The sequence below is a fragment of the Macrobrachium nipponense genome, chromosome 1 (assembly GCF_015104395.2).
Source record: "Macrobrachium nipponense isolate FS-2020 chromosome 1, ASM1510439v2, whole genome shotgun sequence".
NCBI lineage: Eukaryota > Metazoa > Arthropoda > Malacostraca > Decapoda > Palaemonidae > Macrobrachium > Macrobrachium nipponense.
In genome coordinates this window covers 148,213,378-148,240,691 of record NC_087200.1, presented here as the reverse complement: position 1 = coordinate 148,240,691, position 27,314 = coordinate 148,213,378, and the positions used below count along the sequence as shown (strand labels likewise).

Below are 27,314 nucleotides of genomic sequence, written 5' to 3'. Positions count from 1 at the left end.
CAACACTAAAATTTCTTCATTCCTAGGTCTGTTCACATACACTTCAAACTTTTTCAATGCTGTAATTAAGGCTAGAGTTTCTTTCTCTGTGGTTGAATACACTTTCTGATGCTTTTTCAGTTTTGAAGACATGAAACAAACAGGATGTAAAAAATTATTTTTTATCTTCTTGAAGTAGAACAGCTGCAATTAGTTAAGTCTAGTGTGGCTTTATCAGGAAAATGCCTCTTTTAATTATGTTAAAAGTTAAAAGTCTAAATATACAAACTTTGTGCTACTGTTGTTAATTTGGTTGATAATCAAAAGCAAATAAGTTTTTTGATGATAATGAAAGTTCTATGAAATGGCCAGTTTTCTTCCAGCTGTATATTTTAGCCTGAAAGATGTTCTTCCTTGATGTATATTATTTCTATTACATCTTATCTGATTTGGTTCAAAAGGAAGCAATTGTTTGCTAGTTTTAACGCATGAGGTAGAAGAAGATTGCCAGAAATATATTAATTCTGCTGTAGCTTTCCTCATTGTCATAGCTGTAGAACTCACTTGTTGAATTAATTACTTTCACCACAAGGTGAATGCAACATTCCACAAAAAAGAGAAAAACATGCAACAGGTTGTCACTCAGTAAATCAGACACTGAGTTACTAACTAGATTCATCAAGGTAAGCATCCTCTTTAACTGCTTGTGTTCACACCTATTTCCTATCTCCTATTGGTAAATAATAATCATTTATTTCTTAAAGGGTATGCACTGGAAAGCCCTTCCATAGCAAAGAACCTTCAAGTATAAAACAAATGTACATTCAGGGCCATTTTTAGCTATAGGCGAACTAGGCGATTGCCTAGGGCCCCCAAGTTGGAATTTCCCTTTGAACATTTTTAATTTTCACATTTTAAATTTGAAAATCTAAAGATTTTGTCATGTACGCCTTATATTTTGGGTATTCCTATGACAATTTCCATTTGTGTAATTAATTGCAATTGCTGTTGTTGACACAGCCATTGAATCTTTAACTGATAGGTTTGAAACACTGGGTGAAGTGAGAGACAGGTTTGGAGTGCTGCTAAGTTTCCAAAAGCTGGATGATCATGCACTGAGGACAACCTTTGCATGGCATTAAGCACTGGGAATGAAAGTGACAATGATGGAAAGGAACTGGCTGTGGAAATAAAAAACTTGCCAAGCTTACTCTCCGATGACATGACTGCTCTTGAGCTCCTCACCTTTATCCATAAAAAACATGATTGGAGGAACTGTATCACAATCTGTGGGTTGCCCTGACAATCTGTCTGTGACTATGGCCTCCTCAGCAGAGAGGAGCTTCTCAAAGATGAAGCTCATCAAGACCCATCTAAGGTCTTCCATGGGACAGGATCGTCTCACTGGTCTTGCAATAATCAGGATCAACCATGAGGTGGGGGAGCAGGTGTTATATGAGGACATCATTGATGACTTGCGAGTAAATAGCCAGGAAGCAGACATTATGAGGACAATGCATTGTTACTGTGAATAATGTGAATTATTATCGGTTTTTCTGGTAAGTGTGTGACTGTGATGTTAATTTACCATAATTTTAAGTGTTGGTTTTTTATTATCTTTGCTCTTTGAAATAGAAGTGAAATAAATAAATGTGAAGTGTAATAGTTTCTTGCATCTTAGTAGACCATCTAAAGGGCTAGGAATCACTTCATCACAGTTTGACAAACCCCTCAGCGATAAATGAAGTACCTACCTACCTATCTATCTAGGTCCCCCACAAAGCCAGAAACGGCCCTGTGTACATTTATATGTTTTTAGTTTCTGTCCATAACATTTTCAGTCTATCAACAATGAATTAACCATTTAACACTTTACAGTATCTTAAAAAAAGAAACTCGCACAGCAGCATAGTGCATTTGATATTTGAACAGAATGAAACAACTATCAGAGTGTTTGAATATTAGTGTCATTTTTACGTGACAGGTACATAGGTATATACTGTTACATTTATTGATCGCCTCGTCTACCCAGCATTTAGTTAAATATTTTGATTGCTAGAAAAGCAGCCATTTTCCCCGAATCAGCTGACTTCACAGGGAAAAACGCCAGCCAAAGATAGGAATTTCCTGTTAGAGAGGGGGGAATAAAGACTCTTGTCAGCCTTAGGGACGTGTCCCAAAGGGAAGTGTGTAGGTAGCTAGGTACTTCGTAGGCCTACTCCTAAGATCTTTTATCCTGTAAACTTCTCGCTGGCGATATGCTCTGTTTCCAGGAATGCCGCCAGAAGGGGGGATAAGCTGACCCCCAACCCCCATGAATCACACATGCATTCGGCCTCAGTCCACTCCAGTTCGTGACCTCGGACGGACGTCCCAGCCAGCCTTCCATTAGGCCTACCACGGCGCGACTGGCGCGCCCAGACCTCAGACAAAGTGGATGCCAGTTCCCTTACAAAGGTCCACTTCCAATAATGCATCCAGGTACGATTTGTGAATCAGTCATATTGCCAGTTCTTTCCCTCCTAGCGTGTCTCAAATAAGGAACGCCCGTAAGTGTGACTTACACAGCACACTCCGTTTGATTTTTTCACCTCATTAGAAGGTGCTATTCCCAAAGTGCCACAGAGCACCCAGTCTTTTCAGACACATTATCTCATTTGCAGAACCCATTTGTAAGTGAGTGCCACTTTACACAGTAGGCACTCCCATTCCATCCAGTACTATTCCTGGCCATCATTTTCAAATTTATATGAGCCTCTACTGCTGCCTATGGGAAATGTCTTCCCCCGTTTCCCACGACTTCTTTGCCATAGAGCTAGAGAAGCTCCGAACCCTCATAACTCTGGGCAAGGCTCCGAACCCTCATAACTCTGGGCAAGGAGGCCGGTTACACTGGACCAGCACTCGGCCAGTGGGTGAAGGCGCAGCAGGATGCCGCGCGCCTGCAAAAAAACGAAGAAAGAGAAAACCAGAGAAAAGCCAGAGAAGCTGAGAAGAAGGAAAGAGAAGAAGAGAGAAAGCCTGAGCTAGCTCTCAAGAGATGAAGAAATCACTCGGCAAGCTTCCAGCCGTACACCCACTGTGCCTCACAGTCCCGCCGTCTCTGGCCAGCCTTTTACCATTTCACCGCCTACCTCCTCCCTTTTGGAAGAGGTAAGCCCACCAGTTAACCCCGAACTTGTTTCCAAGGGTGATTCAACGGAGGATTCCTTAAACTCCCCACATCAAATCACTGCCAGAGAGGACTCTTCACCTGTGCCAGAGCACACTGCAAGCCTTGGTAACCCCACAGATTCGCAACCTGTGGTGCCATCTCAGCCTTATCGTCCAGTGCCACGGAAGAAGTTTTGGAACAAGTTCTGCCGAGACTGTGGCTGCAAGGGTCACATGTCTGCAAATTACGGAGGGTGCGCTAATCACAATATTCCCCCCATCGCAATGGCCATTACCAATTCTTCTTTACTAGGACCCCCAGATAAGGGCCCTTTAACCGTCGCACCCCTCCAAAGCCATTATCCGCCAAGCCACGTCAGTGCCTATGATGGCTCTGGCGCTCAAATCTCCCTGATACGGGAAAATCGAATCCCCCGAGGGGCTAACATTGACAGACTTCAACTCATCACCATTGAAGGCATCAACCATATCAAGCTGATCCTTCCGACCGTACAATTGAGAGTCACCAGACCTCACTTCTCCAAAGTTTGTACCCTTGCAGTTGCAAGCTACATTCCAGGAGGTTATGACTTCCTCCTAGGGCAAGACATGAAGTCTCCCTCGCATTTCAAAAAGCCTAGGGGTCCTAACCCCACGACAAATCACTCCAAGGCAAGGAGCCATCCAAGACCTACTTCCTCCTGGAAGTACGGCCACCAACAGTCTCCCCCACTACCAAGGAGGGAGATTTATCATTCACAGTTCCGTTGCAAAACCTGCAACATGATAGGGCACTCCACAAATTGGCCTAGGTGCCCTAGCAAGCTATGTGCAGCAGACACTGTCCATGTTCCACAAGGCTCAGCCTTCCACGAGAGACAGGAGCCTCTGTCTCCCATTACCAAGGGCCCGCTGAGAGGTATTGCACCTCCGGTACCCGTCACAGGTCCAGTCGACCTAAACTCTCTGCCAGTGCCACTTGGCAGCACTGAGCAGTGCCAAGCTCCATCCAGCCTGGACGTAGAGCCACCACAAACTTTGACTTTTGTGCCTGGCCCTGAGCTAGAGCCGGTACCTAACCTTATCAAGGATCCTCCTACAGGAGATCCTCCAACAGGCATGGAGCTTACCGCAGCCCATGGCCAATCTCGAGTCCATGATTCTTCTTCACCCTCACCTCTGTTGCCCGGGGATGAACCTCCGGCAGACCTCACCTTTACACCTCCTCTGGATGACCAGGAACTGCCCAACCAGGAGTCTTACCCTTACGACGGCTCTTGCAGCAGCCGAAGTGAGGGCCTCCCCTGCAGAAGGTTCCATCTCTACGATGATTGCTGCAGATACCAAAGTAGGGTGTTCTCCTGAAATCCCTCAGGCTACCACTGCCTCTGCTCCTGACGGCGTTTCTGGCCTTACCCCAGAGTCGGTGCCTACATCAACTCCTGGGGCTGGTGTAGCCAGGCCCTGGAGGAATAAGAAGAAGAAGGCACGTAGCAAATTAACAAACTAACCAAAGAGCCACATGCTCTCCTTGGCACCTGTGCCCGGGGTACAGTGTCACATTCATTTGCAGAGTGATTCTGGCACCTACCCAGAGAAGGTAGCCAGCCTGATCTCTGCCAGTAAACTAACCCTCTAACCCCTAGAATTGGTAATACTAACCCTCATGCAATTGTCATAATTACCTCATTATATTTCCATCCTGGTACACTACTAATCACTCATCATCCTCATGTATAATTATCTCATCTCATGTATTTTAACAATTCAGTTCAATAAACCACTGCTGTGCGTACCGCACTCTGGAATGATTGCGTCTCTAATTAATTGTAATGAGTAGGTTAGGCTAATAATTTAGTACCAGGGCATTAGGGTAGTAGCAAGTAGAATTTTCAAGTAACCTTACATATGGGTAGAGTAGATTGTCGTCACAGGTGACCCGTAGTTCTCACTTAGGCTAGACTACATTAATTCAGAGTTCGTAAACTTAGCATCTCCACCTATAAGTTAGGTAGGCCACTGTAGTTAGCCATGTGGCTGCTCTAAAAACCTCAGTTAGAGTAGGAGAACTGGGTAGTCGAGACGATCAACTTATTTAGCCAAGGCCTTCACGCCCGAAAGGGAAAGAATGCCTTCTTAACAGGGGGAGCTGTTACATTTATTGATCGCCTCGTCTTACCCAGCATTTAGTAAATATTTTGATTGCTAGAAAAGCACCCATTTTCCCTGAATCAGCTGACTTCAAAGGGGAAAATGCCAGCCAGAGATAGGAATTTCCTGTTAGAGAGGGGGGGAATATAGACTCTTGTCAGCCTTAGGGACGTATCCCAAAGGGAAGTGTGTAGGTAGCTAGGTACTTCGTAGGCCTACTCCTAAGATCTTTTATCCTGTAAACTTCTCGCTGGCGATATGCTCTGTTTCCAGGAATGCCGCCAGAAGGGGGGATAAGCTGACCCCCAACCCCCATGAATCACACATGCATTCGGCCTCAGTCCACTCCAGTTCGTGACCTCGGACGGACGTCCCAGCCAGCCTTCCATTAGGCCTACCACGGCGCGACTGGCGCGCCCAGACCTCAGACAAAGTGGATGCCAGTTCCCTTACAAAGGTCCACTTCCAATAATGCATCCAGGTACGATTTGTGAATCAGTCATATTGCCAGTTCTTTCCCTCCTAGTGTGTCTCAAATAAGGAACGCCCGTAAGTGTGACTTACACAGCACACTCCTTTTGATTTTTTCACCTCATTAGAAGGTGCTATTCCCAAAGTGCCACAGAGCACCCAGTCTTTTCAGACACATTATCTCATTTGCAGAACCCATTTGTAAGTGAGTGCCACTTTACACAGTAGGCACTCCCATTCCATCCAGTACTATTCCTGGCCATCATTTTCAAATTTATATGAGCCTCTACTGCTGCCTATGGGAAATGTCTTCCCCCGTTTCCCACGACTTCTTTGCCATAGAGCTAGAGAAGCTCCGAACCCTCATAACTCTGGGCAAGGCTCCGAACCCTCATAACTCTGGGCAAGGAGGCCGGTTACACTGGACCAGCACTCGGCCAGTGGGTGAAGGCGCAGCAGGATGCCGCGCGCCTGCAAAAAAACGAAGAAAGAGAAAACCAGAGAAAAGCCAGAGAAGCAGAGAAGAAGGAAAGAGAAGAAGAGAGAAAGCCTGAGCTAGCTCTCAAGAGATGAAGAAATCACTCGGCAAGCTTCCAGCCGTACACCCACTGTGCCTCACAGTCCCGCCGTCTCTGGCCAGCCTTTTACCATTTCACCGCCTACCTCCTCCCTTTTGGAAGAGGTAAGCCCACCAGTTAACCCCGAACTTGTTTCCAAGGGTGATTCAACGGAGGATTCCTTAAACTCCCCACATCAAATCACTGCCAGAGAGGACTCTTCACCTGTGCCAGAGCACACTGCAAGCCTTGGTAACCCCACAGATTCGCAACCTGTGGTGCCATCTCAGCCTTATCGTCCAGTGCCACGGAAGAAGTTTTGGAACAAGTTCTGCCGAGACTGTGGCTGCAAGGGTCACATGTCTGCAAATTACGGAGGGTGCGCTAATCACAATATTCCCCCCATCGCAATGGCCATTACCAATTCTTCTTTACTAGGACCCCCAGATAAGGGCCCTTTAACCGTCGCACCCCTCCAAAGCCATTATCCGCCAAGCCACGTCAGTGCCTATGATGGCTCTGGCGCTCAAATCTCCCTGATACGGGAAAATCGAATCCCCCGAGGGGCTAACATTGACAGACTTCAACTCATCACCATTGAAGGCATCAACCATATCAAGCTGATCCTTCCGACCGTACAATTGAGAGTCACCAGACCTCACTTCTCCAAAGTTTGTACCCTTGCAGTTGCAAGCTACATTCCAGGAGGTTATGACTTCCTCCTAGGGCAAGACATGAAGTCTCCCTCGCATTTCAAAAAGCCTAGGGGTCCTAACCCCACGACAAATCACTCCAAGGCAAGGAGCCATCCAAGACCTACTTCCTCCTGGAAGTACGGCCACCAAAACAGTCTCCCCCACTACCAAGGAGGGAGATTTATCATTCACAGTTCCGTTGCAAAACCTGCAACATGATAGGGCACTCCACAAATTGGCCTAGGTGCCCTAGCAAGCTATGTGCAGCAGACACTGTCCATGTTCCACAAGGCTCAGCCTTCCACGAGAGACAGGAGCCTCTGTCTCCCATTACCAAGGGCCCGCTGAGAGGTATTGCACCTCCGGTACCCGTCACAGGTCCAGTCGACCTAAACTCTCTGCCAGTGCCACTTGGCAGCACTGAGCAGTGCCAAGCTCCATCCAGCCTGGACGTAGAGCCACCACAAACTTTGACTTTTGTGCCTGGCCCTGAGCTAGAGCCGGTACCTAACCTTATCAAGGATCCTCCTACAGGAGATCCTCCAACAGGCATGGAGCTTACCGCAGCCCATGGCCAATCTCGAGTCCATGATTCTTCTTCACCCTCACCTCTGTTGCCCGGGGATGAACCTCCGGCAGACCTCACCTTTACACCTCCTCTGGATGACCAGGAACTGCCCAACCAGGAGTCTTACCCTTACGACGGCTCTTGCAGCAGCCGAAGTGAGGGCCTCCCCTGCAGAAGGTTCCATCTCTACGATGATTGCTGCAGATACCAAAGTAGGGTGTTCTCCTGAAATCCCTCAGGCTACCACTGCCTCTGCTCCTGACGGCGTTTCTGGCCTTACCCCAGAGTCGGTGCCTACATCAACTCCTGGGGCTGGTGTAGCCAGGCCCTGGAGGAATAAGAAGAAGAAGGCACGTAGCAAATTAACAAACTAACCAAAGAGCCACATGCTCTCCTTGGCACCTGTGCCCGGGGTACAGTGTCACATTCATTTGCAGAGTGATCCTGGCACCTACCCAGAGAAGGTAGCCAGCCTGATCTCTGCCAGTAAACTAACCCTCTAACCCCTAGAATTGGTAATACTAACCCTCATGCAATTGTCATAATTACCTCATTATATTTCCATCCTGGTACACTACTAATCACTCATCATCCTCATGTATAATTATCTCATCTCATGTATTTTAACAATTCAGTTCAATAAACCACTGCTGTGCGTACCGCACTCTGGAATGATTGCGTCTCTAATTAATTGTAATGAGTAGGTTAGGCTAATAATTTAGTACCAGGGCATTAGGGTAGTAGCAAGTAGAATTTTCAAGTAACCTTACATATGGGTAGAGTAGACTGTCGTCACAGGTGACCCGTAGTTCTCACTTAGGCTAGACTACATTAATTCAGAGTTCGTAAACTTAGCATCTCCACCTATAAGTTAGGTAGGCCACTGTAGTTAGCCATGTGGCTGCTCTAAAAACCTCAGTTAGAGTAGGAGAACTGGGTAGTCGAGACGATCAACTTATTTAGCCAAGGCCTTCACGCCCGAAAGGGAAAGAATGCCTTCTTAACAGGGGGAGCTGTTACATTTATTGATCGCCTCGTCTTACCCAGCATTTAGTAAATATTTTGATTGCTAGAAAAGCACCCATTTTCCCTGAATCAGCTGACTTCAAAGGGGAAAATGCCAGCCAGAGATAGGAATTTCCTGTTAGAGAGGGGGGGAATATAGACTCTTGTCAGCCTTAGGGACGTATCCCAAAGGGAAGTGTGTAGGTAGCTAGGTACTTCGTAGGCCTACTCCTAAGATCTTTTATCCTGTGAACTTCTCGCTGGCGATATGCTCTGTTTCCAGGAATGCCGCCGGAAGAGGGGATAAGCTGACCCCGAACCCCCATGAATCACACATGCATTCAGCCTCAGTCCACTCCAGTTCGTGACCTCGGACAGACGTCCCAGCCACCCTTCCATTAGGCCTACCACGGCGCGATTGGCGCGCCCAGACCTCAGACAAAGCGGATGCCAGTTCCCCTACAAAGGTCCACTTCCAATAATGCATCCAGGTACGTCTTGTGAATCAGTCATATTGCCAATTCTTTCCCTCCTAGTCACGTAACTACTCCCCATTTTCAAAATTCAAACTACTAATTCTCAAATTAACATTCCTTTGTTCCTTTCACTGCCTCGTGGCCTCATGTCTCCCATTTGTGATTGTCCCAGACAAATGAAGTCATTGAATATTTCATTTAACACTAAGAGTTCCTCCCCAGTGTGTTAGACAAAATAAGTAACTGTAACTTGTGCAAGAAATCTTTAATTAATTTGTGTCTAATCTGGGCATTTTTTCAGATCGGTTGAGTCACGTGTTTAAGTCTCTTCGCAAGTGCTGCCTTAATGCAAGATAATATGAATAATTTTGAAAGCTAGCATCTACGTTAATCTTATTTTAGCCAGCTCCCCTTGTGAGAGATAAGATTGGTCCCCGTGCGGACAAGCTGCATTTACTCTTTCTCCAGGCCATGCAACGGCCTCGTGTAAATAAATGTGTAATGTAAATTAATCAACTGGTTTCAATGGCGACCTTATTATAGAGTAATCTAACCCAAAGCAAACCTTTTAAGGTAAGTTTCAAGTAATTTATTCTGCATTTTCCCTCAAATACTTTCCTTTACGTATTGGGGTCACAACGAGGCCGGCTCATACGTAAAAATACATTAATAAACGACGTATCTCTTTTCTTGTACACACATAGGAATGCATATACACAATATATATATATATATATATATATATATATATATATATATATATATATATATATATTATAGTCCATACACATACATAATTTACTCCACTGGTTTATTGGATCTTATAGGGATAGGTCCCAAGTATTACCACGGAAAAAAAAATAATAAAGTCCGGGACCCTAGCAAAATTTTTAGGGTGCAAAAACCCACCCGTAATCTCGAGTTATTTTTACATTTTCGCATTATACTCCTAAACTGTACATTTTATCGAGAACATTATTAGATACGAAATTAAAGTAGATTATTCTTTTTCGAGACAGAGACAGTGCTGATTCCTTCTTACAATTTGCCAATTCAGCCCACCCTAATATCAAGTTTACAATTGATTATGAAAATGATAATAAGCTCTCTTTTTTTAGATATAGAAGTGTCACGTAATACGGATGGTTTTAACACCTCAATTTTTAGAAAAAAGACTTTTACTGGACTAAGGACAAATTTTTACAGCTTTTGTAGTTTTAACTTTAAAGTAAACGCTTTATATACACTCTTCCACAGGGCATATTCTCTCTCCTCTGGCTGGTCTGAATTTCACAATGAGATTACTCTTTTACAACAGTACTTCACCGATAACTGCTATCCAGCTACGGTTTTCTTCAAATACCTAACCAAGTTTTTAAATGATAAATTAATAGAGAAAAATAACAGACCAACTGCTCCTAGAATGCCTTTCTTTGCTAGTGTCCCGTTTATCAGTGATACAACGTTTTATACCAAAGTTAAGCGTTTAATACGTGAATATTGTCCGGCCATAAAAAGCCAACTAATCTTAAGAAACCCATTAACTATTGGGTCTTTATTTAGATATAAAGAAAAGCTGAGCCCTCTTCTGACTTCCAATGCGGTCTATTTATTTTCGTGTAGTTTGGGAAATTATGTCGCGGCCTGACGTAGGCTTCTTAAAGTCCGCATTGATTGCCACGGGGGGAGCTATAGAACAGGTGTCCGGTTGTCTTCACCAGAATTCTCGAACATTCGTGAACATTCAAAAAAATGCAAATTCAATATAGAATACAAACACTTTAAAGTCATTATACGGGCTTCTCTTCAAGAGCTTGCTGTTTTCGAATCGCTTTTCATAAAAACAATCGTTCCAAAATTAAACAATCAAACTACCGCTACCCCTCTTTACCTGGCATAACTGTTTACTTGGAACCTTTCCTTCTTCTTCTGGTCACTCGTCTTCTCACTTTCACTTGATATGGTAATTTTCTTAGCATTGTAGTAGGTTTTCTATGAATTTTAAATGTATGTTAGTTATTAGGATGAGTCTTTTTATTATATTTGTGTGTATTAATCCTTTTTACAGCCGTGATGATGAGGCTGGACCCCGAAACGTCGCTTAACCTTAAACGCCGAAGCGGTAAAAATCAAAAACTCCCCCGAATTCCGGAGCCGGTTTTGAGCGAGCGCGGAAACGGAAAAAATAATTTTTTCAAAAAATCACAGCGCGCTTAGTTTTGAAGATTAAGAGTTCATTTTTGGCTCCTTTTTTTTTCATTGCCTGAAATTTAGTATGCAATCATCAGAAATTAAAAATAATATCATTATCATATGGTAATAATGCGATATATGGTAGCGAAAAAAAAAATTCATACATAATTGTATTAAAATCACGCTGTGCAAAAAACGGTAAAAGCTAACGAGTTTCTTTTTTTTCGTTGTATTTTACACTAAATTGCAATAATTTTGATATATAATACATTGTAAAACAATAAAAGCAACACCGGAAAAATATTATCACAAAATGATGTACGAATTCGTAACGCGCAGACGTAAAAAAATGTTTTTTTTTTTTAAATTCACCATAAATCTAAATATTGTTCTAGAGACTTCCAATTTGTTTCAAAATGAATACAAATGATTGAATATTACGATACTTCAAGAGTTTTAGCTTACAATTGCGTTTTTCGACCATTTCGGTAGAGTCAAATTTGACCGAACGTGGGTTTTTTCTATTTATTGTGATTTATATGCAAATATTTCGAAAATGAGAAAAGCTACAACCTTCAAATATTTTTCCTTTTATTTTACATGAAATTGCGCACATTTTCATATATAAAACTCTATGAAATGCCTAATATGAAACGGAGCAAATTTTCCGAGAATTCGATGTACGCAATTCGGAGATTTATGGCGGAGAATCCGCGCGCGGAGGGAAGGAAAGTTTTTTTCATAAATTCACCATAAATCGAATTATTGTGCTAGAGACTTCCAATTTGTTGCAAAATGAAGGTAAATGATTTAATATTACTAAAATATAAGAGTTTTAGCTTACAATTGCGTTTTTCGACCATTTCGGTAGAGTCAAAGTTGACCGAACGTGGTTTTTTTTCTATTTATCGTGATTTATATGCAAATATTTCAAAAATGAGAACAGCTACAACCTTCAATTATTTTTCGTTGTATTCTACATGAAATTGCGCACATTTTCATATCTAAAACTTTATGTAACGGCTAATTTAAAATGGTGCAAACATTACCACAATCGCACGTATGATTTTTTCGGAAGAGTTACCGCGCGGACGTAAGGAAAATGTTATTTTTTTCATAAATTCACCATAAATCTAAATATTGTGCTAGAGACTTTCAATTTGTTACAAAATGAAGGTAAATGATTGAATATTACTAAAATATAAGAGTTTTAGCTTACAATTGCGTTTTTCGACCATTTCGGTAGAGTCAAAATTGACTGAAGGTTGAAAATTTGTCACTTATCATTTTTTATATGAAAATATTTCAAAACTGATAAATGCTACAACCATGGGTTGTTTTTAGTTGTATTGTGCATGAAATTGCGCACATTTCCATATATAAAACTTTATGTAACGGCTAATTTTAAAATGGTGCAAACATTACCACAATCGCATGTATGAATTTTTTCGGAAGAGTTACCGCGCGGACGTAAGGAAAAAGTTTGTTCATAAATTCACCATAAATCGAAATATTGTGCTAGAGACTTCCAATTTGTTGCAAAATTAAGGTACATAGTTGAATATTACTACAATATAAGCGTTTTAGCTTACAATTGCGTTTTTTTACCATTTCGGTAGAGTCAAAGTTGATCGAAGGTTGAAATTTTGGCACTTATCGTTATTTATATGGAAATATTTCAAAACTGAAAAAAGTTACAATCATCAGTATTTTTTTGTTGTATTGTAAATGAAATTGCGCACATTTTCATATGTAATACTTCATGTATCGGATAATTTAAAACGGTGCACAAATTATGTCAAAGTGACGAAATAATTTTTTGAGATTTGTCACTGATACTTTTTAGTGCGATAAGAAAGAAATTCGCGCTTGCGCGCCTGCGTAACGATTGTAAACAAAACAACGCCTTGATCCGTGAACTCCCAGCATCCCCCAAGGCGCGTGATTCAAAAGTTTTTGGCTGGTAGGCCTATAAGTATTTTTCCGCGAATTTTTAAAAAAACCTTTTTGAGCCGACGTATGGTACGTCCATTCGGAAATCGGGGGAGATTTTGACTCGACGTTTAATACGTCCATTTGGCGTTTAAGGGTTAATAAAGCCTTTTTAAATTACCAGAAGACGTCTCCCTTGCTTCCTTGAGAATATATACTATATATATATATATATATATATATATATATATATATATATATATATATATATTATATATATATATATCTATAATATATATATATATATATATATATATTATATATTATATATATATATATATATATATAATATATATATATATATATATATATATATATATATTTGAAATATATATTTATATATATATATAATATATATATATATATATGTATATATTATACATTATATATATATATATATAAATATTAGATATTATATCTATAGAAGATATTATACTAAATTAATATATACTATATTATATATATATTGATGTGTTGTTGAGAATTAGCAATTCTGTTACCATATGAGTTCCAATTTATTTGGTTGCATAAAAACATGTTCAATCTTTGCTTTCCTCTGCAACAAACAACATTTTCTGCAGATGAAATGGCCTAGTGTCCTATTCTGGCTGATGTTGACTGGGACAGGAGGGGCGAAACTCCTTCCTCCTGAAAGATCCTACAAGATCCTCATGCTCCTTCCTATTGGAAGTAGGAGCCATAGAAATGTCTTCATGCCCTTGGCAGAAGCCCTTGCAGATAGAGGCCATAAAGTAAGTATGAAAATCATTTCAACTAAGGAGAACTGTGAAGTCTGAATGCCTAATGATTTTTAGCTAAGAACACCAAACAGGACCATAACATTGTCCTGTTTTGCAGCTCTGATAATTAAAAATCTTAATGTTTGCAACTGCAAAGAAGAGTGTGGCCACATGCACGGAAGACTGAAAAGGAATGTCAATATAAGCTTAAAATATAAATATCGGAGGCAAGTAATTGGACTCCACGTCAAACTTGAAGTTTCTGTCGTCAGAGCATAATCGTTGTTCTTTTACCCTCAGGTAGACATGTTGACCAGCTACGACATCCAGCACCAAAACCCGAACATCAGAGAAATCCCTCATGGACTTCCCCATTATCCGAGAGCTACCATAAACATGTTCAGTGATGCAAACACAGTACTTGGGATTTTTCATACGCTCGGAGATAAAATGCAGAAGATGGCGAGAGATATTTATCAAGTGCCACGTGTGAGGGAACTCTACAAGAAGAGGAAGGAGTATGATGTCATTGTTGTTAATAATCTGTTTAATGAGGTATTTGATAATTCAAGTTATTCATTTTTTTACATATTTTCTAATTCCATATTTTCTTTCTAAGTGCAAAATTCTTGGGCTACAGTCAGTCCCTACAATGTATGAGTCCCAGAAACAATGAAAGCTAAGGATAAGGGACAGAATATCAATTTTGCATGATAATTAAATTGTTCAATCAAAAACTAAGATTTGATGCCCCCTATAAATGAAGTGGGCAACTAACATTTTGGTGACCTGATAAGAGTAGAAAGATTCTGCAGAATCTAGATGATAAGAAAAAGGATACTAAGCACAGTTCCTATTAAGCAATGAGAATATCCCTCTGGCAACAGGAAAGAGCAGAGTTGGGCTGTTGAACTGTTTAATATCCTTAAATTTTGGTTATTATTTTCACACTATGCTATTATTTTTTATTATCACATCATTTTACGTCCATTTTTTCCTGGTTGCCGACTAATTTTCCATCATTTCAAACTTGGTATGAAGAAGAATTCTGTATGACGGTATTCAAGGGTTTCTAGAGTGATTTTTCTTACAATTGCATTTATATACTTTCCTGTGTTGAGCAGGCTAACTCGGGATCAAAATGGCAAATCAGGACTGATCCTTTCCTTATACTTAATCTTTACTATGTTCCATGTGTGGTGTACTTCAAGATTTCAAATTCATCAATGCTACTGTATATCTTCTGGTGAGCTCCAGGAAGGTTCCTTGACTCTTCATTATTTATTGGCTTGACTATATTGGTCTGTTTACCTCCAGATTCTTAAAATCACTTAGGTGTTTGTTAACCATTCTCCTCGTGTCACTTTGCCTGTATAACTATAAAGCAGATAAACCTGTAAAGGATAAATACAGGTCTGGGTGAGGCAGACAAGGTTGGAGAAGCATAAGAAAAATACCACTGTATATGTCACATAAAACTGGAGAAAAAATATTCAGGTAAAAGAGTCAATTCAAAATAAGCAACGTTGGTAACAACAATCAAGATTTTCGGTGTTTCAGTAAAGAATAAAGCTATGTGAACCCAATCACAATTACAAAGTTATTACAATATATAAGGTAAACTATTCTGGCGTTTGATAGTCAGGATAAAAACGTGTGTTCAAGTCAGGACAAAGTTGGAAATGCTTATTCATGTTACCAATGTCTCTGCGAAGCAAACAACATGATGCTGAGGCTACCAAGGTCGCTAAATATGAAACTAGTTTGGAGAAACACATTTAAGTTAGTGTCATTACAATGACGATAAGACTTGTTAAGCATGCCAGGACACCATGTCACTATAAGCAAGGCAAAACATGTCAAGTATATTCCAAATCAGAAACGTCAGTAACACTATGAGTCTGCCTAAACTTACAAAACATATTAGACATATGACAGGCAAACAAAACTTGTAAAGCAGATTTATAGAATGAAAATAACAAGTTTGGTGAGACTAGTAAAGCTATGTTGTATGCTATCACCACATGACTCATGTCACTATTGTAGTATTTGTAGAAAATAAATTCTATTTAATGCATCAGTGAAACTATTAGACGGACGATACAGTTTCAGTATATTTAGAGTACCAATGATATTACAGGGTAAATAAGCTAGTAAAGTACTTAGAGGCTTCCAGTTTCCTACCCAAGGGAAAACCAGTGCTGGACCAAACCAACAGGGTGAAGAACACAGGGTAGCTGCCATAGACAATGAGACAAGTAGCATTGACTTCATGTTTTGAAGACCTCGTGCATGACACACGGTCGGACAACTAACACCACTTGCCGTAATGCCCAAACATAACTCTGAACATTATAAAAAGACCCTACAGCATCCCAGCTGCCTCAAAAACTTTTAGACATTCAAGAAACACAGTTCAACTCTGACAAAGTTGGTTGCCTATGCTCTCCTGAGCTACATCCACTCCCTTCTTGAACATGGATGCTGCTAGCCCTAAGTAAATATTTGTGGTGTTTCGGTCATTTACCTCCTCTGCTGGTGTCCCTGAGGAAGAAGACTCCATCTCCTATAGAAGCTAAAGTGCCACATTCCAAGGTTCTCTCAACAGTCAGTCACGTCCTTATACTTTGACTTTCTTTCCTTTCTTTTCAAAGTGTAAGTCCTGTATCATTTGATACTTGTGTATTCTCATGCCATAGACAAAGTGGTCAATTTTTGTGATAATGTAAGGTAATTTAGTTTTGTGAGATCGAGTTGTTAGCTACCATCAGTACACCCCGCATCGATATACTACCGCGTGTTGTGTTCATCTGCATGACCTCAATACATTCTACTTGCAGATTGCAGTAGTCAGTTCTGGATACTGTTCTTCACTTTATGTCCCCAGTGGGATTGCTTCCACTGCACTTAATCACTCCTGTAACCCAGAATAGCAGGTTACCTTTCATTCATTTCAAGATCTTATTCTGTGAAATTCTTAAGTTATCTCACTGGGTCATTATGTCCCCCTGAAACCCCATTGTATAGCTATTGCTCTTCTGATATGATAAAGTGAGTAAATATAATTAATTAAATTGACTCTGAGTGCTTGCCAGACTATTACCTAGTTTGAAGTAGGCCCTCAGCCGTAATATTTATATGATTTGCTTCCCAATCAAAGGAACATGTTAGGAGCCATGTGGGCTTCAAATCCAGCCCAAATTCTGTTATCACTGGATCTCTCTCTCTCTTGTGTCAGGTATTAACAGGCAAATTTTTTCTTCATCTTGTTAGTTCAATTTGTTTTAATCATTAACATCAGAGAATTTCAGCCAACATAGGGCTTGTGAGCACTAATAAGTATGTTACAGGCACTGGTAATGTTAATAACTAAAATAAGGATGCAACAGACTGTGTCACCAGCAGATTGGAATGTGCAAGAGCACAGTCATGAGTGTTATGGAAAAGCTTAAAAACACTGGAATGAGACAGAGCATATGCAAGCATAACACTGCCAAGTCGCATTGGCAAGAGTGCAGTTGCGCAAGTTGGCCTGGTTGGTTGGTAGTCATATGACCGTGACGCCAGAAAAATGCAGTTGTGTGTGTGTCAGTTTGTACATCAAAAGGGGGTGTGTTTCGTGGAAAGTTTCATAACATTGCATGAGTACATTTGTACATCCATCAGAGCGCATGGATACATAATATATTCCCTAGTATTGAGGAAATGGGGCATTAGACGGCAGACCTTTGTGGTGATTTACCACTGAGAAAGCCTGAAGGTGGCACTAGAAGACCTATCGTGAAGGTAAAGTGAATTTTGGGAAAACCTGTGAATTTTCACAAGCGAGTTAAAGTGCAGTGTTCGCACTTAATATTCTTATGGAACATTTATCCATTCTTTTCATTCTATATAATTGTGGTTTCTTTTTCAGATGGATTCGGTTTGTCACCACAGAAAATTAATTCTCTGATTGACAATTTTGTTTGGGGAAATACTGATGGGTTTTCACAATGAGAATAGTGTGCGACATGTATTTTTAGTCAAGATGACTATTAGAGGAGTAATTTTGTTTTCATGGTTTTGGGGTTTTTAAATTCATTTTCCTTGATTTTTCATGTTAGTTTGGGGGAAATAAAGACTATTTTTGTATCTCAGAGTTTGCTTTTTATCCTAGATATAATAACTTGATTTTGCTGCAGAATTGCCAGTCCAGGGAGATGCCAAAGATGGTTGAGTTAACAATTAAGGATTTCTTTCTTTTTAATTAGAAGAGGGTCCATTAGACCCTGTAACAAATACGACTCCTTTAACGTGGTCATGCGTAAGGAGATTCCTTTCTATTGTGTAGGATGTTTTCTATAATGTGCTGCCAACTGATAACGAGTTGCAAACTGAAATGCGGTTGCGAGTCAGTCAGCTCTCTGGTCCTTTACAATAAACTTCATTGCTACTAGGATGTGGTCTATTTGCAAACCCATGGTGCAGTGAGTTTTCGAGACGAGTCAAGTCCCTGATAGGTTGACCACCCCAGGCCCACCGAGGTGTGCCTTTCTTGCAATGCCAAAGGCCTTGTCATGGGCTGTGATGCAAGTACAGAAGTTAATTGTAGACCAGCAATGCGCCAGCCATTCCCTTAAGGATGCCCTTCACAGTTCTGGATCATCATGTGCTGGCAAAATTCCTGTCTCTGCTGCCCCTGAGAAATGTGATGTGATGTCCTCAGCAACATTCACGTCCTGGAGACTTTCGATGACCTGTTGGATTCACCTTAGCAAGTTTCTGCCACAAGACGTTGTCCTGCACATTAGACTCAATTGTGTTTCGGCACTGCAATGTGCACTGGACGGTCGGTATTCAGATGCCAAACAGAACGCTCTTACCCCAAATGTGGCTCTGGATGCCATCAGAAACATCCTGTTATGGTTGTTGAATTAGGCAGTGCAGTGGTCAGTTTTTTTCTCTCGCCCAAGGGCTCGAGGAGTCAGCAAGTGATTATTTCTCATGGTGCACTCAAAAAGCACCAATTGTGATTTTCAATGTCCTAAATGTGGAGAGTCCTTAGCTGAATATATGCTATTATGCAAAAAAAAAAGGTAGGTTTTAGTAATCCTGTGTTAAAAAGGCATGTATTTTAAGCATTATACATTTAAAAGTGTAGGTGCCCTTCAGGCTTTGTGTTGAACTTTTGAAGCTGCACACGAAGACATTGAAAGTGTTCTACATGTAGTTGCAAGAGAGTTAACCGGCAGCTCAAGTGATGACATCACAGGCAGTGATGATGTTGAGCCAGACATTGCAGTGTTGTGCAGCAACTCGAATGCAAAGCAACGGGGGAACTGCAGGGGACGTAATTCACCTGGTAGAGCACTGTGCCCAGCAAAAAGTATAATATGCCACAGGTGCCAAAAGGCAGGGCACTTCCAGAAAAGCTGCAGGAGCATGAAGAAGACCCCGCTTGCCTCAAGTTTGGTGATCACCTTACAATAAAGGTTTGTGTTTCCCATGGGAGGGGGAGGTCAGACACAGGAGTGCAGATCTGTGCTGCCGGACCCACGATGCTTTCAAGCCTGCACATAAACCCCCTGGAACTGCAACCTTGAACAGGTCTAAGGGATGTAGCTAATCTTCAAGTGAGATGCCTTGGATCAACGGCATGCAGCATTGAAGCAGGTGGGCGATGCATGAAGCAGGAGGTTTACTTCGTGCAAATGGCCAAGAACTTTTACATGTTGCTGAATGCCTGTAAAGAATTGGGAATAATGCCTCTTTGTTTCCCTCACCCTTCCCCTCTTTTTGCATCACCTGACGTTAATTGAGGCAGTCTCACAACCCAACTCCACTCAGAAAACGAAGCCAGCCACCATACCGATCCCATCCATAGAAGAGAGAACCCCAAGAATGGAAGAATGGCTGTTACATCACTTTTCGTCCATAACCTTCAACACAACCAGGGACCCTTTACCTGCGATGACGGGCAAGCAACACCCCATACATTTATTGCCTGATGCTGTACCTTATGCCTGTCATACTCCAGCAGCAATCACTAAGCATTGGGAATAGGAGGTCAAGGGCCACCTTGATGAAGACATTCAGAAGGGTGTGATAGAATCAGTCCCAACAGGAGACGCAACGGAGTGGTGTGCAAGGATGGTTGTAGTAGCCAAGAAGATGGGCCAACCTCCCAGCACAGTGGACTTCCAGCACCTCAATGCCCACCGTCTTCGTGAGATTTATCATACACAGGCACCCTCTGACATAATTTCGAGCCCCTCTAGTTGGATGAGGATAGCTGCCCACTAAAACGACCTTCATCACCCCATGGGTTCAGTATTGTTATTGTAGAACACCCAAGGTTCGTCACTGTTCGGCTTCCGATGCCTACACGAAAAGGTTCGACAACACCCTGCAAGGCATCAGAAAGCATAAATGCATCGATGACACTGCATCGAAGAGGTGTTTTGGCATGTGTATGAATTCCTGTCAACATGTGCCTTTGCAGGGATTATGCTCAAACCTGAGAGTTCAAATTCTGCAAGAGAGAGGTTTCCTTTTTTGGGTACCACTTGGGATGGTACCCAAAAAAGAAGCCCTCCATCACTGGAGCCCATAAAAACACCAAAATATAGAGAAAATACTATATTTCAGAAACTGGTGTCTCCCTCTTCAGGTAGATAAATGAGAACAGTTACAGAAAAGGTGGTATTTATACCAAGAGATCCATCCACAGGTAAGCCAATTTAAATCACTCCCACTGATAATCTTCCTTTAATCCTCTTAACCTATTCTTAAGAATTAGAACTAATTCGTAAGCAGCTTTCATCTTTAATATATCCTGACCATGTAATTGAGAAAGCAATTCACAGAGCAAACAATTTTCTACCAACCCCTTCAAGACAAGACCAAAACGACACCCAACAATAAAATAAAAATTCCACACCTGGACAGGATTATGATGGTCACCCAGACTCTTGGAAAATCTAACCCTTTTGCATTTACTTACCCAAACACCTTTGCCAAATCCCTGATTAACATCCAACAAAAGACTTCCCCCAAGGACACAGGTGTTTACGAAATCCCATGCATGGACTGTGACCAATCTTACATCGGATTTACAAGAAAATCACTTCCCCAGAGATCAACACAACATAAACGGTCAGTTAGGAATGGACAACAGAACTCAGCTATTTTCAACCATATAAATGAACATAACCACAGAATAAACTAGAATTTGTCACATATAATTCATAGCAGCAACTGCCAGTACAAGAGTCAGATGATGGAATCGGCCTTGATTAAACAGACAGGTAATGAACATCTCAAAGGGCACATGGGATTCAGATACCATTGATAAAGTTTTCATTCAACCAACACTTAAGAGGATTAAAGGAAGATTATCAGAGGGAGTGACCTAAATTGGCTTACCTGTGGATGGATCTTTTGATATAAATACCACCTTTTCTGTAAGTTTTCTCATTCATCTACCTGAAGAGGGACAGCAGTCTTTGAAATATAGTATTTTCTCTCTATATTTTGGCATTTTTTGGGCTCCTTTTATTAGATGGAATTCTGTTGTAACAGAACATTTTTGCCAGTCATACATATATATATATATATATATAATAAAATCAGTACTTGTACATAAAATACCTTTATTTAGTTACAACTATACACACACACACACATATATATATATATATATATGTGTATATATATATGTATATATATATATATATATATATATATATATACTATATCGTATATAGTCAAAATCAGTACTTGTACATAAAATATCCTTTATTTAGTTACACTATACACTCACACACACACACACACACTATATATATATATATATATATATATATATATATATATACATATATAAAGCTAGGCCTAATCAGAGGATCAAATAATTATAGCAAGCCTATCTATATACAACTATACACTCACACACACACACAAACACACATATATAGATATATATATCATATATATAGAAGATAATTATATATAGAACGTTTATAATAGTAAAATCAGTACTTGTACCAAAATATTCCTTTTTAGTTTACAAACTATACACCACACACACCAACAAACACACACACACACATTTAATAATATACTATATATATAGTATATATATATTATAATATTTACATATATATAGGCTAGAGATCAGAGGAACAATAAATAATTATATGCAAGCCTAACTTATATTATATATATATATATATATATAATATGTGTGTGTGTGTGTGACTATGTGTGTGAGTACCTATTATCCCAGAGGTTAGGTCTATTTTCAAGATGGAGTATTGTAACATTTTTTGTAATGTATTTATGATAAAAAATTATATAACAATAGCTGTTCCGATGGCGCCTAAAAGATGACGTTATTCCAGAATTCATCACCCAAAGGACAGTATTCCAATGCAAATGAGAGTCTTTCTTGGAGGTGACTTTCTGTCATAAAGGGCTTCTTGGCTGGTTTGAAGTGGTGAATATCAGCTTCATGCAATCTTCTTCGGATAGTTTGGCTCGAAACTTGAAGACCTACTTCCCTCTTTATTACTGCTGTATTAGATCATGGATGTCGACGAGCGAAATCTACTATCAAACCTCCTTGATACTTGCTGGTGTGGCGCGATCGCCCTGGTTGCTCTCTTGGGTTCACATTGCCACAATCATTTTCCCTCTCTATCCACCGATAAACAGTTGTTTTGTGCATGTTCGGTTGTTGAGCTATATCCGCCTTCGGGATGTTGGCTTTGTGCATATTTATGATAGAATTACGCGATACCAGAGAACATTGTGTTCGTTTACTATGAGCCATAAGAACTGTATGAGTAGACGTAATCTCCCATTGACAGATGATTGGTTTACTATTCTTGGATCATGTTTTCTTTGTTAACGTAACGATTGCACAATCAATCAAGGTAAAAACTATGATAATGATGAATGTTTTTAATTTGGAATAGTAGACTTTAAAAAGTTTATATGAAAATTATGCATCAAAAATTATTTAAATCCATCGATATGAAAAAAAGCTTGAGTGAAATATAAAATTTATGACGTGCCTTTAAATTTACGATAATTTCGAATTTGTTCACATTCCTAAATGAACGAAGAATTTCGTAATGTTTCAATATTTTGTCTCGATTTTCTTTAAATATGTAATAGAAGGAAAATAAATCAACATGTATATCCTTAATAAAGATATTGCAAAGAGAAAATTAAAATTATTTATAGCATGTATTGAAAAATAATCAACAGCTTCTTGAGCGAAACTTTTCGGATGAAGTGGGTAAATATAATTAATCAAGCTAACCCTGAGTGAGTGTTTACCAAACTATTACCCAGTTTGAAGGAGGCCCTCAGCCATAATATCTATCTATGATTTGTTCCCCAATCCAAGGCCAGCCGGAATTGCATAATTTTCATCTGTTGTGCTTTCTGACTTTGAATAGTAAACGTTACTATAATAAAGAACCTGTGTATGCAGCACAATTAAAATCACGATTTATTCCACTAGTCTCTTATTTACTATACTAAAAGTATAGATTTTTTCTTATATAAAAAAACAGTCTGGGACTTATCACAAAATGAAAATTATGTATAACTTCCACATATATATAGTTTTTGTTTATATGCACAACTACTACTGATTCCTTTATTTCTAGTTCATGTACCCATTTGTACACGAGAGGCCATTCATTGCCATGGCAACAGCTGGCATGGATCCCCGACAAAGTGCTGTCCTTGGAAACATACTTAGTCCTGCCTACGTGCCCACTTTATTTTATGAATCTAATTGTGGACATGTTTTTGGACGACTTGCCAATGCAATTGCAAGCGTAGTAAAACCCTTTTACTGGAGAAACTGGGAGATTATTCCTGCAATTCAAAAAGAGGTGAGACTCCATTGTTATGAAAATCCATTCTAAAGTGCAATGAATATTGCTAAAACTATGTTAACATTCATGAACACAAACTAATTGCATGCTGAATACCTAATTGACTGTATTGTAGATCGACGTGCACTTCCCAGACCTTCCTGCCCTTCTAGACATAGAGAGAAATCAGAGTCTTGTCCTTCTGAACTCCCATTTTTCGAGTGGCTCGTCTATGCCCCTTTTACCTTCCCAAGTGGAAGTGGGCGGGATGCACTGTCGACCTGCCAAACCTTTACCAGGGGTGAGACACTACTACTATCAAGACTGGTGTCTATTTGCATGAGAGGCTTTATGCTATCAGTTTGTGGTACATTGTAGTATGTAGGAAATGTGTAATGTATACCTGAAATGAAACATTTCTGTGATCACTTCGTGAGTGTGATGTCAAGATTCCTTTGTAAATAGTATTATTATCGACATGTCTATGAAATAGTTTATATTAATCAGGCTAAAAGTTGTATTTTTGTTTCAATATATTTTCAGTCTTCTGTTACTTCATTATGAATGTCATTTTTCTTAATTTTAGGGCTTAGAGTCATGGATTGAAGGAGCAGGCTCAGCAGGGGTAATATACTTCAGCCTTGGTTCGGTTACAAAAGGGAATACATTGCCTAACAAGTACAGGCATATGTTCATCGAAGCCTTTTCCAAATTAAACCAACGGATTCTTTGGAAATTTGAAACAGACCTAGAAAGAACTCCCGGAAATATCATGATTAGCCCCTGGCTTCCACAACAAGATATTTTGGGCGAGTATTTTAATCTTGTAAGCACAGTACAGGACTTATATTTAAAACTGGACATCAATAAGATTGATTGCTTTTGAATATTGGTTGAAAGCCGGTATCTATAGAACTCTTACATGACTTTTCAGGTCACCCTAATGTGAAAGTATTTATAAGTCATGGAGGGCTTCTCAGTTTGCAAGAGACTTTGTACCATGGAACTCCTATGGTTGCACTGCCCCTGTTTGGAGATCAGCCTACAAACGGAGCAAGAGTTGTTGCTAACAGCTGGGGTCTGTCTCTAAATTATGAGGATTTATCTGTAGATCTCATCATCAGTTCTCTAGAAGAAGTTATCAACAATACAAAGTAAGTTTTCATTTTCCCTTTTAGTAGCCTGACATTTCATGATTTCTTAATAAGACTGTTGATGTACTATGATATATTTTCTCCGTATACTATTTTGTATTGCTTACCCCCTACATATGGATTACCATTAAAATACGCCATGTTTTTATACAAATCCATAGCATTCACTCTCTTAGTTAATTAGCAAATAAACAAAAGAAAATTCAAGTAACCGGCTAGTTAAACACATTCTATAAGTCTAATAATAAACTATTAAAGCAAGGGATTTAATCAATGGAAAGTTCACGCCAATGGAAGTCAAGTTGTAAACCCAATGTACTACATTAGTAATCTTAAGACAAGTTGAGAAGAGGCATTATAAGTTAATACCAGTACGGCCCCCTAAATAAAGGGGATAACTCGTGAAGCTTGAAGTTAAACCATCAAAGGGTAAGATCATTTAAATGTGAATTTATGATATTTCAAAAGTAAATCTTACATGGGATGAAATTGAAAGATGTAAGGTTTTATGTAACGAAAGAATTTTTCTTTTATCTTCAATACTTTTGGAGATATTCGCATGGCGTTAGGGATTAATGCAATAATTAAAACTTTATTTAAATGCGAATTTATGATATCTTACAAATAAATCTTATATGGGATGAAATTCAAAGATGTAAGGTTTTATCTTCCAAATGAATTTTTCTTTTATCTTCAATACTTTTGGAGATAGCATTTGAATTGTGTTAGGGACTAATGCAATAATTAAAACCAATTAAATGCGAATTTATGATATTCTAAAAATAAATTTTATATGGGATGAAATTTAAAGATGTAAGGTTTTATCTGCCGAAAGAATTTTTCTCTGCTCTTTAATACTTTTGGAGATATTAGCATTTGAATAGCGTTAAGGCCGGGAAGTGCCAGGCCGCCAGAAATGAGCCCGTTTCCAGTAGGATTTCACTTCGCTCATAATTATAAAAATTGTGTGCAGTAGGTTCTCTCTGATTAGAAAACGTGCTCAAATATCACTTGAACCATAACTTTCTTAAAAGTGCCTCAGGTCATTTAATGCATACCTGGATACTTATTCTTCACCTCTCTACCGTTCGTATTTCTATCTCAAGTAGGATAATGTTGGAAAGAAGGAACATAGGATTTAGGCCAAATGCTGGGACCTACGAGGTCATTCAGCACTAAAATGAAAACTGAGAGTAAAGGAGGTTTGAAAGGTGTAACAGGAGAGAAACCTCACAGTTGTACTACGATACAATTGCTAGGAGATGGTGGAAAGTGAGATGGAAGAGAATATAAACGGAGGTGCAGTAAGAGGAACAAAAGAGGTTGCAGCCAGGAGCCGAAGGGATGCTGCAAAGTACATAAGTAATGCCTACTGTGCACCATATGAGGTGCACTAATGGCACTACCCCTCTACGGGTTCAAGTAGGATAAGGGTACTCAACACTTGGTCGTTAACAATTTTCTCCATGCTTTCCCCGAGTATCTATGCTACTATTTGTTTCACTTAGATCATACTTTGCTGTGTGCCATTGCTTCTGCACTAAATCTCTGATGAATATTCCCATTGTTTGTGGCAACCGATAGCCACAATCTCCTTTCCAATATGGTATTCATTTTCCTGTTTTGAGGTGTGGAACAAAATACAGAAGTTTTTTGATTGATTGTAATAAAATTGACTCCTTCATTACTTACTCTGCGTGTCTGCTTTTTATTTATTTATTTCACCTCAAATCTATCATTACATTCATCTCCATTTGATGTTACAAACTTGGAGTTTTTTTATGTGCTAATGACATTTCATTTTACTTTGAACAGTTTCATAGTGTAGACTAAGCTTTTGAACTCACTGTTCATTTCAGTGATGCTAGGTTGAGCAAATGTAAGGTGTTTCAAGGCGTCTGAAGTTCATTAATTTTTCACTGAAGAAAATGAAATCAAATTCCGATCTCCTTACTTTTTTCAGATACAAAGAAAATGTAGCGAAGACTTCAAGGCTATACAAGGACCAGTTGAATTCTCCAGTAGAACGAGCAGTGTTCTGGACGGAGTACGTCATACGTCACAGAGGAGCCCCTAAGTTGAGGTCTCCTGCTGCGAGCCTGTCATGGGTGCAACTTCTCCTGCTGGATGTGTTGGCTTTGTTCCTCTTGGTTATCATTTTGTCTTTGATTATTCTCCACTGGATTTTCAAGAAAGTTATAGGTGTAGTTTTGGTAAAAAGGATTTGAAGAAAAAATCTGAATAATGCTACACCAACATTTGTTCATGCTTTTTCAATATATATGCGCCATACACGCAATACATAAAA

General features: G+C 39.7%; 1 protein-coding gene across 2 annotated transcripts; it reads left to right on the top strand.

Annotated features, from left to right (window-relative positions):
• Positions 1 to 564: 564 nt before the first annotated feature.
• On the top strand, positions 565 to 27,314 carry LOC135219741 (UDP-glycosyltransferase UGT5-like). 2 transcript variants are annotated; one of them, XM_064256764.1, is made up of 8 exons: positions 565 to 662; positions 13,822 to 13,992; positions 14,281 to 14,535; positions 23,640 to 23,870; positions 23,989 to 24,153; positions 24,439 to 24,661; positions 24,787 to 25,006; positions 26,970 to 27,314. In XM_064256764.1, the coding sequence occupies exons 1-8, from the start codon at positions 576 to 578 to the stop codon at positions 27,232 to 27,234; spliced, it is 1,617 nt and encodes a 538-aa protein (XP_064112834.1). In that variant the 5' UTR covers positions 565 to 575; the 3' UTR covers positions 27,235 to 27,314. The 2 variants fall into 2 exon arrangements, with proteins under 2 accessions (XP_064112834.1, XP_064112835.1); XM_064256765.1 differs by lacking the exon at positions 23,989 to 24,153.